General features: G+C 34.5%; 1 protein-coding gene across 1 annotated transcript in view; it reads left to right on the top strand.

The window, feature by feature from the left end:
* Positions 1-15,264, top strand: part of ASCC3 (activating signal cointegrator 1 complex subunit 3) — a 335,161-nt gene that overhangs the window by 123,635 nt on the left and 196,262 nt on the right. Inside the window, exon 11 of the mRNA XM_061427741.1 lies at positions 5,793-5,957. Coding sequence (XP_061283725.1) covers positions 5,793-5,957 — 165 coding nt within the window. The remainder of the gene's footprint in view (positions 1-5,792; positions 5,958-15,264) is intronic.

Here is a 15,264-nt window from a genome sequence, read left to right on the forward strand (position 1 = left end):
AGATGATATATGTGACTAATGCATATTAGAAGCACAAAGAACAAATTTTGCTTATTTTTCTTTGTAGCATGCAATATTTTTTTCCTTTCTTTATATAGCAAACTCTTAACCTTTTGCTTGTTCAGTTCAGATATCCCTTCTTGTTATTTAATTTTTTTTAATTATAAATTATTTGTAATTATAATAGCATGTATGTGCATAGCTTACGGTTACTGAGTAAAATACATACTCAGAGTAATAGTGCAGAAATTGTTAAGTGAACTGCTTGATAAATTTTCCTAAACGGAATACACTGATATAGGCACCACACTGATCAAAAGAGTTTTACCACACTTCGGAATCTTTCCTCATTTCTCTCCCATTTGCTGTGTCCTTCTTCCTCTTCAGAGATGACTCCTAGCTTTTCACACCTTATGTTAGTTTCACCTGTTTCAAAACTTCCTATCCATGAAGTTTTATACTGTATAACTGGATTCTTTCACTAACAAGATTTTCAGGTTTTTACCGTATTATTGCATATAGCAATAGTTTACTCATTTTTGTTGTTTTGTATAATTGTTTCATTGTATAACTGTTATAACTTATTTATCTGTATTATTGTTGATGGAAATTTGGCTTCCAATTTTGAAGTATTACAAATAGTATAGCTATGAAAATTCTAATATACATCTTTAGGTACAAGTATGTGTGCATTTCTGTTCAGTACATAATTTACTAGGGATGGAATTGCTGGTCACAAGGCTTACATATGTTCATCTCTAGTAGGTAATACCAAGCAGCTTTTAAAAATGGTTGTGTGAGTTTTCATTTCCACCATTGTTTCATGAGAGTTCTAGTTCTTCCACGTGCTCTCTAAACATGTGGTATTTTATGTCTTTCATTTTAAAACTTTTTCCTGCAATATTAAACATCCTTTTATGATTAAAAACTCTCCACAAATTGAGTATAGAAGGAATTGTCTTCAGCATAATGAAGTCCATATAAAACAAATCTATAATTAACATCATACTCAACAGTGAAAGATTGAAAACTTTCCTAAGGTTGATCTTTCTTTGCTAAGATCAGGGCAAGGGTGCAGATTCTCGCTATCCTGTTTAACATAGTACTGGAAGTCCTAGCCCGAATAATTAAGCAAGAAAAAGAAGGTCTTCTGAATCAGAAAAGAAGTAATATGGTCACTGCACATATGATTTTATATACAGGAAACCCTAAAGACTCCAGGAAAAAACTTCTGCAACTAAGAAACAACTTCAGTAAACTTGCAGAATACAAAATCAACTTGCAGAAAGCAATTGCATTTCTATACACTAACAACGAACTATCAGAAAAAGAAATAATCCTGTACACAAGAGCATCAAAAAAAAATGTAATGCTTAGAAATAAATTTAACCAAGGAAATTAAAGATCTATATACCAAAAAACTGTAAAACACTGAGGAAAGAAATTGAAAAATAAATGGAATAAATAAATGGAAAGATAGCTCATGTCTGTCATATATTGAAAGAGTTAATGTCTTTCATGCATTGAAAGAGAAAATGTCTATACTCTCTTAAGCCTTCTGTGGATTCAATGCATCCCTATCAAAATATCTTTATGATTTTTCACAGATATAAAAAAATGCATTTTAAAGTTAGTATGTAACCACAAAAGACCCAAAGAGTCAAAGTAATCCTGTGAATGGACAAAGCTGAAGGTATCACACTTCCTAATTTTAATCTATACTACAAAACTATAGTAATCAAAAAGTATGGTACTGGCAGAAAAATAGACACATCGACCAATGGAACAGAAGAGAGACTAGAAATTAACTCACACATATACCATCAACTAATATTTGACAGTTGAGCTGAAAACAATTGGGAAAGAATGATATCTTTGGTAAACTGTATGGGGAAAAGTGGATAACAATATACAGAGGAATGTAAACGGCCACCTATTTTATATTGCTTACAAAAAATTAAGGGGCTTCCCAGGTGGCACTAGTGGTAAAGAAACTGCCTGCCAATGCAAGAGACATAAGAGAAGAGGGTTTGATCCCTGAGATGGGAAAATCCCTGGGTTGGGAAGATCCTTTGGAGGAGGGCATGGCAACCCACTGCAGTTTTCTTGCCTGGAGAATCCCAAGGACAAAGAAGCTTGGTGGGCTACAGTCTATAGGGTCGCAAAGAGTGGGACACGATTGAAGCATCTTAACATAAAAATGGATTAAACACTTACATGTAAGACCTGAAACTGTAAAACTACTACTTCAAGAAAACAGAGAAAAAAGCTCTTTGACATTGATCTTGGGAATGATTATTGGATATGACACCAAAAACCCATGCAACAAAAGTGAAAATAAGCTTCCACACAGCAAAAGAAATAGCAGAATGAAAAGGTTACCTGTAGAAGACGTTAGCAAGCCATCTATCTGATAAGAAGTTAATATCCACACAACTCAAAAGCAAAACACACACATAACACAAAAGCCAAACCAAAACAACAATAAATGGACAGAGGACTAGAGTAGACATTTTTTCCAAAGAAAGCATGCAGATGACCCCCAGTACAGTAAAAGATGTTTAACTTCACTAATCAGCAGGGAAATGCAAGTCATGATCACAATGAGATATCCCCTTACAGCTGTTAGATTGACTTGTTACCAAAAAAGACAAGAGAGGACAAATATGGGCGAGGATGTGGAGAAAAGGGATCTTTTGTGCACTATTGTAAGTTGCTGTTGTAAACTGGGAATGTAAACGTGTACTGCCACTATGGAAACACTTTGAAGGTCTCCCAAAAAGTTAAAAATAGAACTACCATATGATGCAGCTGTTCCAATTATGGGTATATATCAGAAGGAATTGAAATCATTACCTTGAAGAGAGATTGCTCTCTGATGTTCTTTGCAGCTTTATTCACAGTAGCTAAGATATGGAGACAACCCTAAGTGTTCACCAAGAAATGAATGGACAAAAAAAAATGTGGCATATATGTAGAATAGAATATTATTCAACCATAAAAAATGGAAATTCAGCCTTTTCCCACAATAGGAATGGACCTTGAGGTTATTATGCTAAGTGAAATAAGTCAGAAAAGAAAAGACAAATACTGTTATGTTCTCACTTATGTATGGGGGAAGAAAAGCCAAACTCAAGAAAGTAACAGAGAATACGGTGTTGGTTGCCAGGAACTTAGGGATAAGGGAAATGGGAAAATGTTGGTCAAAGTGTACAAACTTCTAGATATAAGATGAATGTGTTCTGGGGATCTGATGTACAGTGCAGTGAGCATAATTAACATTCCTGTGTTATATCCTTGAAAGTTGTTAAGAGAGCAGATCTTAAATATTATCACCACACACACGCACACACACACTCAAACATGAAAGTAATATGAAGTGAGGGGAAGAAAGTGTTAACTAGCCTCATTGTGGTAATGGTTTTACAATATGTATGTGTATCAAATCATCACAGTGTGCACTTTAAGTCTGTATATGTTACATGTCAGAAATAATGCAGTAGACAAAAAAGGGAAGGAGAGAGAAAGTGATTTCCCCTAGGTCACAATGTTTTAAAAGGCAAAAGATTATGTTTATGTTAGTTACCAGATGAAGTGGTTCTAGCAAATCTTAGATCTTTTTGTTTAGCTGTCAAATGGATGGAGCATTTTAAATTGAATATACCAAATTGTTGACACAATAGTGGTTGTATAGCATCTCAACTATGCCATTTTACCAGTGGTTAGGCTAAAATTGGAACAGTTTGGAATAATGATTTTTACACTCCTAAAGGAATAAAGTACATGTACTGAGAGAAATTTAAGTTGACAGTAAAAATATTGACAGTTGACCCATGCCCTAATACAGGAGCAGATGGAAATGTCTTGCATGAGTTCCAATTCATTAAGCAAATGTGACACTTTATTTTCTAGCCATTTTTGTTCAGGGAATTAGAGTAATGAAATGGTAATATAAATGAAGTCATTTCTCACTGTGCTGAAAGTATAGAAAACAAAATGCTAAAATGGATTTTTAATGTTTGGTAGTATAGTTTTCTTATATCTAAGAATTTTTATTTTAAAATTTAGTTGTTACCACATTATTAGCTTTGTAGTATGCTTTGTAGCTTTCTTAACATTTATTAATTGTAAGCTTATTTTATATTTTAATGTAACATGAATTTACAATTTAGAAGAATTGTTGCTTTTGAAAACACACGGGCATGTTTTTTAGGATTTTCAGTTAAAGAGTTGTTAGTGAGTGATCCCTGAGCATATTTGTAAGATATATCTTGGATTGTTTTAAATTGTCATTTTTCAAAGTAGAAGTTATGTTTAAATTATTGGAATATAAAAGATGTTAATTAATGCATAGTGAATGTTTCAAACCATTTTAGATCTTAAAATTCATTATACATCTGTTTATACTTAATTCCAGTAGCACATTTTTTTCAATTTGATGTGGCTTCAGTATTACCATTTAACTTTAGTAAATTAACTAAGTAGCTTCAGATTCATAGTATTTTGCACCTTAGATATGAATGCCTTAATCTGTTTCATTATAGTTTGCCAATTAATGTTATATTGAAATACAGATGCTAAATTTTGTGGTTGATACAGTTTATTTCAAAGTGATCATGATATCTCTAATAATGCAACAGATTATACTGACAAACTTGGATTATGCATTTATTAAGAAATGTATGTGATTTGCAGTCTAAGAAAATAAGATTACCATTCCCGTAAGTAACTTCAAAACAGACATGAGAGTAATAGCACAACAAAAATGTTGAACAATGTGACTCCCATCTCATTTAACTTCTTCACAAAATAGTTGAATTTTGATTATCATCAGGCTCTCTAATCTGATATACTGGCTAAGAGAAACTTCAGTTTTTGACTTGTTACCTCACATGTTAAATATATACTAGTGTAATATTACCATAGTAGGAGGTTTATTGTCTTTTTCTCTGCCATAGTATGCTTTTGGAGGACACAAGCAATTCAATATGTAGAAAGCAAATAGATTTATAATCACAGCTCACTTCAGATGGTCTCTTCTAAGAACTTAACATAAACACCCTGGGCTCGCCTTCTGCTCTAGGTACCCTGCACCTCCGGTGACTCATTGTTTTTATTGCTATTATGTGCTGGTTATGCTGTAGTATATGTATTGTTTTTTAGAATAAAGAGCTGCATATACTAGTTGATATTAAAGGGGGTAGTTTTTTTTTTTTTAATTTTATTTTATTTTTAAACTTTACATAATTGTATTAGTTTTGCCAAATATCAAAATGAATCCGCCACAGGTATACAAAAAACTGTGTATCAGTAGTCAAGTTTCCTCCAAATCTGGAGAAGTATAAACAGGTTACTGACCATTCCTAGAGTAGATTCCTGGTATCCTTTTCATTTCCTTTTAATGCTTTGTTCACTTGCTTTTATCCCTTTGCAAATGAAAGCCATTAAAAAAAAAAAAAACAAATGAAAGCCATTATCAGTACACACTTGTTTAAAAGATAGTGTCATTTGTTTTTCTTTTTTTTTTTTACATTGTAAGATACATTTGAAATATGCTTGTGTAATTTGTACACTTTACAGTACAATTTACTGACAGGCTACCTTCACTGAGTTTTAAAGAACTGCTTAATATCACAACTTATAGAGAAGTGACTGTTGTGTATAGGGTATCAGATATCATTTTGGGTATCTTTAACATCTTGGTCAATTGTATTTCTTTTTGAATGACAGTGAAAATTTAAGTAATATATGATCTTTTTCCTCTTTTAAGTTTATCTTTTCTTGTGTTATAGATGCTTGTGACCACACCAGAAAAATGGGATGTAGTAACAAGAAAGAGTGTTGGAGACGTAGCTCTTTCCCAAATTGTAAAGCTCCTTATTCTTGATGAAGTCCATTTACTGCATGAAGATAGAGGACCAGTATTAGAAAGCATAGTGGCACGAACTTTACGGCAGGTAAGAGGAAGTTATATGTATGCTTATTTTGAGGGGTAAGTTTTTAAATTTTAATCTAGCATTCAAAGAAATATTAATATGTGTTGTGTATGGGGAAAAAGATAATTTTAGTGTGGATAAACCTATAGGTATTTCATTTTTATGTTAAAAGTACCTGATTGTTCTTCCTTCCAAGTCTTATTGAAGTCTCTTTAAATTAACCAAAATAAATACAGGAAAACTTCTAAACCTGTGTTTTAGATCTATTATTGACAAAGCAATATTACAGTTGATCTTAGCGAAAAGACCGAGGAGCAGTTGACTAAACAATATTAACATAATGGTAGAACATAGGAAAATGTTAGTGATTCATCTGCTTTTCTCCATGCCTAAGCTCTCCCCACTGAAAAGGGAGTGAGAATCCTCTGACTGCCAAGGTTCAGCTTGTGAATTAATCAGCAGTCACATCCACTCATCCCTGATAACTCGGTTGGTAAAGAATCTGCCTGCAATGCCGGAGACCCCAGTTGGATTCCTGGGTCAGAAAGATCCCCCGGAGAAAGAGTAGGCTAGCCACTCTAGTATTCTTGGACTTCCCTGGTGGCTCAGCTGGTAAAGAATCCACCTGCAATGTGGGAAACTTGGGTTCCATCCCCGGGTTCGTAAGATCCCCTGAAGAAGGGAAAGGCTACCCACTCCAGTATTCTGGCCTGGAGAATTCCATGGACTGTATAGTCCATGAGGTCTCAAAGAGTCGAACACGACTGAATGACTTTCACTTTCACATCCACTCAGTGACCTCTTCCAGCACAAGATCTAGTCACTTGCCATGTTCTTTTTTATTCTAAATATTTACCCTGGGAAAAAAAGCACTTCCTTGCCAGTATCACCTAAGTCTCTGCATGTAGTCCCTGTCTCTCCGCTGACTTCTAGTCCTGTCCAAACACAGTTGGTATTTCTACTTTGATATTCCAAAAACATCTCTTGCTAAACATGTCAGAAACTCTGTTGTTTCTCCCATATATTTATATAGGGCATCACAATTCACTCAGTTCTCAAGCCCAAATTGAGTGTGTGGGAGTCACCTTAACACTTTGCCTTAACACTCTGCCTCACCCCAGTAACTAGTTAGACATCAGTTCTTTTACATTTCCTATCTTGAATAGCTGTCATCCAGATCTAGTTATGGGAATTTAAATTTAAAAAGGGAATACAGAACTTATGAAGTTTATGTTGCATTTTCAAATATTTTAAAATAATGTATTTTAATCTGGTAAATATACCATAAAATTCTAGATGAATTAATCATTTAACTATATCAGACAAAACTCAGTGTGTTAAAGAGAGCATTTTGAAAATAACCTTGCTGTTGGATACACTCTATGCAAAGTATAAAACTCCAAAGGCTATAAAAGGAAACATGTGACTCATTTGAATATTCATTAAAAACTTTTGACCAGTAAAGATCCAAAAAGATAAAATGTAACAATAATAGAAATTATTTGTCGCACATAAAATAAGCTTAGATGTCCTTTGTAATTAAAAGGTTATGGTAAACTAATAAATATTTGTTGTTCAGCCACTAAGTCCTGTCCTACTCTTTGCAAACCCGTGGACTGTAGCACGTCAGGCTCCTCTGTCCTTCACTATCTCCCAGTTTGCTCAAATTCATGTCCACTGAGTCAGTAATGCTGTCTAACCATCCAATGCTATCTGTCTTATCCATGCCCCACTTTTCTTTTGCTTTCAGTCTTTCCCAGCATCAGTCTTTTCTAATGACTCAACTCTTTGCATCAGGTGGCCAAAGTATTGGAGCTTCAGCATCAGTTCTTCCAATGATTATTCAGGACTGATTTCCTTTAGGATTGACTGGTTTGATCTCCTTGCTGTCCAAGGGACTCTCCAGAATCTTCTCCAGCACCACAATTCGAAAGCATCAATTCTTCAGCATTCAGCCTTTATGGTCCAACTCTTACATCCATACATGACTACTAGAAAAACCATAGCTTTGACTGTATGGATCTTTGCTGGCAAAGTGATGTCTATACTTTTTAATATGCTGTCTAGATTTCTCATAGCTTTCCTTCCAAGGAGTAAGCATCTTTTAATTGCATGGCTGCAGTCACCATCTGCAGTGATTTTGGAGCCCAAGAAAATAGAGTCTGTCACTGTTTCGGTTGTTTCCCCATCTTTATGCCATGAAGTGAGGAGACCAGATGCCATGGCCTTAGTTTTTTGAATGCTGAGTTTCAAGCCAGCCTTTTCACCAAGACTCTTTCATCAGGAGTCTCTTTAGTTCCTCTTCATCTTCTGCCATTAAAGTGACAGGACCATCTGCTTATCTGAGGTTGTTGATAGTAAGAAATATAAGTTTTTTGAAAATTTGGAAAAAGCACTTTACAGTAGAAATAAAAATACTGAAAATCATAGAAAAGAAGCTTAAAAAGAATCCAAATTAACTTGAGACATTCCTCTTCCATTAGATTGGCAAAAGTGAAAAAGAATGTAATTTGAAAACTCTCACTAAACTATGCTTTTCCTTCTAGAGGTCTAACCTATGGAAATAATAGCACAGAAGCATAGATATAGTAACTCCAGTATTCACTGATGCTTTCTTGTTAATGCAAAATATTTAGGAAACAACCCAAATATTCAACAAAAGAAAATATGATTGAATAAATCCTTTTACAGTCATCAAATAAAATGCTACTTTGCAGTCTTTTAAGAAGAATGAGGCAGAGCTATAAGAACCAGACCTAAAAGATATCCAGGTTATATTCTTCATTGAGAAGGCAAGCTGGGTCCTATATATATAGCACAATCCCAGGAAAAAAAAAACAAGGAATATATTTATATTCTCATTCACTCATTTACTGAACATTTGTTAAGTACCTGCTGTGTGCCAGCTTCGTGGTTCTAGGTGTTGTGGATGTAGTTAACAAATTTCTTGCCTCCATTTAGATTTTTAAGCTGGGTAGAGTAGGGTGCATAGATGTGAAACCATATGCAATAAGTGTAAAAGTGGTTTTATAGTAGAGATGGAATTAGAGGACTTTTTAGGACATGTTCACTTTTTACCATATAAAAATAAGTGCATACATACATACATACAGACATGTAGACACAGAATACAAAGAGTTGAAGTATTCAAGTAGACACACACACACAGAAGTCTGAGATTTTAGCTAATACTCAACTTAGAACAGCTTCAAGAATACACGTGGTTGTGAAAAGTCTGCAGCTGCAGCCACTGTTCTCTTCTTTTGCTCTGGCAGTTAGTTTACTTGTGAAGTCTTGAAAAGAATCATTCCGGGCATCATTTATGCAAAAGAGAGCTATTTTGATCATGAGATTTTTAAATAAAAACTTTAACAGCTTTATTGAGGTATGATTGACATACAAAGCAATGCATATGATTAGCATATGGGGTAAAGTGAGTTTGTGGTTAACAGAAGGTCCTACTTCCATGGTGATACTTCCTGATCATGAGATGTTTTGATTTGGTACCTGGATATGTACATAGCTTAGTGATGTTTTTCAGGGAGCCCAGGCCACATGACTCCATACATTCCTGGTTTGTTTGCATTGAGCTATCTGGAGAGACCATGTCCATCAGCTAAAAGCATTACAAAGATAAGGCTTTCCTGCAACTATAGAGCATTAGAGGTCAAGTAAGTACCATTAGTATAATTGCCAAGAGGACTATCAGTAGCATGTTTTCAAGGGAGTTTGACCAGGGCATCTTTCTTTCTTGAGCATTCCCAATTGAGGGAGAAAATAGATTGCAGGAGTGCTGCTGTATACACCTGTACACAGACACACACACATTTGTATCATATATACTTTGAGGCATTCATTAAAATTCGTAAATATTTTGTAATATATGAATTTTTAATAGTATCATTTTCTATATGTAGTTTATAAACTATATGATGTAAAATATATAAAATTGTATATTATGTTTCAATTATATGTAGTGCAATTATAAATATACCATGTTAATAGAAGATACAGGAACATATAATTGTTGTTGTAAAATGGATATATAATATGTAAATATCCTTGGTAATTCAGCTGATAAAGAAACCTGCAATGCAGGAGACCCTGGTTCTATTCCTGGGTGGGGAAGATCCCCTGGAGAAGGGATAGTCTACCCATTCCAGTATTCTTGGGCTTCCCTGGTGGCTCAGATGGTAAAAGAATCCACCTGCAAGCAGGAGATCTGGGTTCAATCCCTGGGTTGGGAAGATCCCCTAGAGGAGGGCATGGCAACCCACTCCAGTATTCTTGCTGGAGAATCCCATGGACAGAGGAGCCTGGCGGGCTACAGTCCATGGGGTTACAAAGAGTCAGACATGACTGAGCAACTCAACATAGCACAGCAATATTTAAATATATAGTATATTAATTCATCCTGCACATTAGCATTTTCATAATATAGCCAAATTCCAATTGTATAGTTTATCAGTACTATGCTCACAAATCTCTGCTGACTTGCTGTTTGTTTATCTTAAGAAAAATGTTTAAATACCTTAGCTGGTCTTAAAAGCCTATTAAAACCCTGATCTATTTGTTTAATTTTAACTTTTCCATTCTATTCCTCAGCTACTTAGGTTCCAACCACCCAGAAATAGTTTTTTTCCTTCTCAAGTTTTTTTTTTCCAATGCCTCTTTTTTTTTTCCATCTCTTTCAGAGATGAAACTAATCTTACTTAAGTCAGAATGTATCTTTATTTTATGAGATTAAGGGTTGTAAATGCAAAATTGTATGTTATCACTCCACAGATCTATCTGTTGAAAACCTACTGTTCTTTAGAATCTGCCCAGTATCACTTCTTCTATGAAGTGTTTCCTAGTTCACTGCTCAGCATGAATTCCACCTTTTCTGTGTTCCCTCTATATTCCCTTTCTTTGCACATTTTTAGCACTTACCAGTCTTCCTTATAACTTCACAACTTGTTATAGTTAATTCTGTCTTTATTTGTGCCCCTCACTAGATTTTAATCTCCTTGACAGAATGATCTATATGATTCTCCTCATATATCCAGTGTATTAGTGCAGTGCAGTGCTCATAAATATTTTTGTAAAAAGCGAAGTTCCTATTTTTGTTTGTTCTTGTGATTAGCAGACATTCCCAGTAGATGGCAGTGCTTCACATGGCACTTTGTAACTAACATAGACACCATAGGGAGCTTTTCTAATGGGATGTAGATTCTGTTCAGGTTCTAAAATTACATGATGGTATTAGGCACTAAATTCACAACATCCTTGGCATGAGAGAGATTTGGAAAAGAGAAAAGTAGAATTAAACCCAAATCTGTTGTATTTAACATTGAACTAACATTAGTTGTTTTAACTAAATTTACTTTCAGTGAGTAGGGAGACTTTGTCCAAACTTAGATTTTATGTGAGGGAAAATGCTATAAAAATTTACTGCCTATTTTTTGGGCTAATGATAAAGAAGAAACTGCAAAATGTTAACTTTTTTTAGTTTTCAACTATTAATATTTTCAGATTACTCTATAGTGTGTAGAGTTTCAAGATGTGGTTTAAGACATAAAGTTTCAAATTATCCATATTTAAAGGAAAATATTTCTCATACAGATTTATGAGTATAATAGATTATTTTTAGATTAAAAAGGTAACAGTTTTAAAATGGGGGTTTAGCAGAAAAATATCTGTAATGTTTGCAAGGTGTCATGTATTTAACATCAAAAGACATTAAAAATATACTCAATAACTTATGTGTTAAATGATTTTAATACTAAAAATTACTTTCATATCCTTTCAAATCACCACCAATAGTAAATAGAACTATGGCATAATTAAAATTATTCTAGGGGCTTCCCTGGTGGTCCCATGGATAGGACTCCATGCTCCCAATGCAGGGGCCCCGTGTTCAATCCCTGGTCAGGGAGCTAGATCCTACATGCCACAACTAAAAATTCCCATATGCTGCAACTAAAAGATCCTGCATAGCGCAATGAAGAACAAAATCACATGTGCCACAAGTGAGATGTAGTACAGCCAAATAAGTAAATGTATTTCAAAACAGCATTCTAATTACGTAAAGGAGTCTCATTATAATATGTAAAGGAGACTTCTTAAATAACAGGTAGGGTCATCTGTTCCCCTTACGTAGGGTTCCTTGGCTTGGGTTGGGTTTGCTTGGGAAGCTATGTGTGTATCTCATAGTGTTTTATTTAATCCTCAAATAAGCCCAGATATATAACCCATTACAACGAGTAACAAGATTCACTTTTGTCCTACTTACAGAATGAGTTTGGAAGGGACAGGGCCACATTTTCTCTTAGTTCCTGTAAGTGATATTTGTGTCAGAGAGTATGGGACCTTGGATTTTCCCAGCCGATGTATGCACTGTGTTGAAATATCCAAGGTGAAATCCAATGTTGGGAGCTGTTCACTTAGGTATAGTAACTTGAAGATACTAATATGAGGCAAGCAACTTTTGACTAAGAAGGTCATAAAAAACCTGAAAAAAAAATAATTAAAATATTTGCTCAAATAAGTATATCCCATGAATCCCCTTATTTTATTTATGATAGCAAGAACATTAAACATTCCTAGATTAAAAAAAAAAATAGTACTGTATAGTTTTTTGTTACAGATTGAGAATTTTTTTATGCATTATTTCATAAAGGAATTTGTTTGAAGTTAATTAGCTTACCAAATTCATTCCAAGTCATGTGTACTTAAATCACATCAGAGATTTTCAAACTTTTTCCCAGGTAAGAAGCCGTTTTTAATTCCAGAAAAATAAATGACCCAATCAAAAAATCGGCCAAAGAACTAAATAGACATTTCTCCAAAGAAGACATACAGATGGCTAACAAACACATGAAAAGATGCTCAACATCACTCATTATCAGAGAAATGCAAATCAAAACCACTGTGAGGTACCATTTCACGCCAGTCAGAATGGCTGCGATCCAAAAGCCTACAAGTAGTAAATGCTGGAAAGGATGTGGAGAAAAGGGAACCCTCTTACACTGTTGGTGGGAATGCAAACTAATACAGCCACTATGGAGAACAGTGTGGAGATTCCTTAAAAAACTGGAAATAGAACTGCCTTATGATCCAGCAATCCCACTGCTGGGCATACACACTAAGGAAACCAGAATTGAAAGAGACACGTGTGCCCCAATGTTCATTGCAGCACTGTTTATAATAGCCAGGACATGGAACAACCTAGATGTCCATCAGCAGATGAATGGATAAGAAAGCAGTGGTACATATACACAATGGAGTATTACTCAGCCATTAAAAAGAATACATTTGAATTAGTTCTAATGAGATGAATGAAACTGGAGCCTATTATACAAAGTGAAGTAAGCCAGAAAGAAAAACACCAATATAGTATACTAACGCATATATATGGAATTTAGAAAGATGGTAACAATAACCCTGCATACAAGACAGCAAAAGAGACACTGATGTATAGAACAGTCTTTTGGACTCTGTGGAAGAGGGAGAGGGTGAGATGATTTGGGAGAATGGCATTGAAACATGTATAATGTCATATATGAAACGAGTCGCCAGTCCAGATCCGATGCACGATACTGGATGCTTGGGGCTGGTGCACTGGGATGACCCAGAGGGATGGTATGGGGAGGGAGGAGGGAGGAGGGTTCAGGATGGGGAACACATGTATGCCTGTGGCGGATTCATTTTGATATATGGCAGAACCAATACAATATTATAAAGTTTAAAATAAAATTTTTTTAAAAATTAAAAAAAATAAAATAAAATTAGACTTTTACATGGAAGCCTAGTAAATATATAAAAATATAGGATGAGATGGTTAGGTAGCATCACCCACTCAGTGGACATGAATTTGAGCAAACTCTGGGAGATAGTGAAGGACAGGGAAGCCTGGTGTGCTGCACTCCATGGGATAGCAAAGAGTTGGACACAACTGAGCTACTGAACAACAACAGCAAAATACAATAGAAATTTAGAAAGAAATTCTATATCATAAAAAACTATATATGCACAAATATATATATATATATATATATATTCCTATCTACATACAAACACACATATATGTGTATATATATAGATAGATATAGACACAAACATACACACATACCTTCTACACTTTGGATTTGATAAATTGATATAAAACCCAACCATTTGAAAGATTATTCTTCTGACACTTAGAGCTCAGTAAGTGCTCATAGAAGGAAAAGAGAGAGTGACAACACTCTTATTAGAAAATAATGAAAGTTTACTTAGTACAGACAAATTTATAGTTAAGAGTTCAAATTATACTCTAAAATGAAACAGATATGTAGGGACTATAATAAGTTAATTATTAAATTTTAACTGTTAGATAATATTAAATAGAATTGCTAAAAAATGGAAAAATGCTAAAGTTGAAACAATAAACTAGATTTATTAACTAGAGTCCTATAAAAATATTTGTAAAGCTAGTTTTTAAAAAAGTAAAATAATCTTATAACAAATCTAATCACAAATAAATAGAAAACCTATGAGTGAACAAAATTAGAAAGGATAAAGAAATTTCACAGAATGTTTAGAAATGAAAAAAGATGAAAATACTATAAGCTGTCACCATAAAAACGTAATTGAATGAGAATGGGATAGTGTCCTGTGTTCATAAGCAGTAAAATGGAGAAACTTCTCGGCATGCAAGATTTCTCACAATCATTTCTACATTTCTGTTACCTCCCTTCTCTAACTGGTACCACTAGTGTTGCCAAGTACAGTGTCTTAAACCCCTTTCTTCCTGGCCTACGTTCCTCTACTCTTAGAACAACAGCTGTCACCTCTGCGTGTCATCTCTCTTCATTGTTCTCACAATTTTTAGAAGGTGCTACTGTTAATGGCATACATTGCAGTGTTTTTTTGTGGTTTTTACAGACTCTAAACCCCTGCTTTCCCTGCACTGCATTAAAAGCTTAATAAATGACTGGCAAACAAACTAATCAATGTTATCAGCAGTGTTTAGCAGCAAAATTAAAATATTACACCCTAGCAGTGAACACAAGAGGATGGCAAGAGTTAACATCGACATTTTAGGAATCAATGAACTAAAATGGACTGGAATCGGCAAATTTAATTCAGATGACCATTATATCTACTACTGTGGGCAAGAATCCCTTAGAAGAAATGGAGTAGCCCTCATAGTCAACAAAGAATCTGAAATGCAGTACTTGGGTGCAGTCTCAAAAATGACACAATAATCTCTGTTCATTTCCAAGTTAAACCATTCAGTATCATGGTAATCCAAGTCTATACCGCAACCACTAAAGCCAAAGAAGCTGAAGTTGAACAAGTTTAT

The sequence above is a fragment of the Bos javanicus genome, chromosome 9 (assembly GCF_032452875.1).
Source record: "Bos javanicus breed banteng chromosome 9, ARS-OSU_banteng_1.0, whole genome shotgun sequence".
In the NCBI taxonomy this organism is placed as follows: domain Eukaryota; kingdom Metazoa; phylum Chordata; class Mammalia; order Artiodactyla; family Bovidae; genus Bos; species Bos javanicus.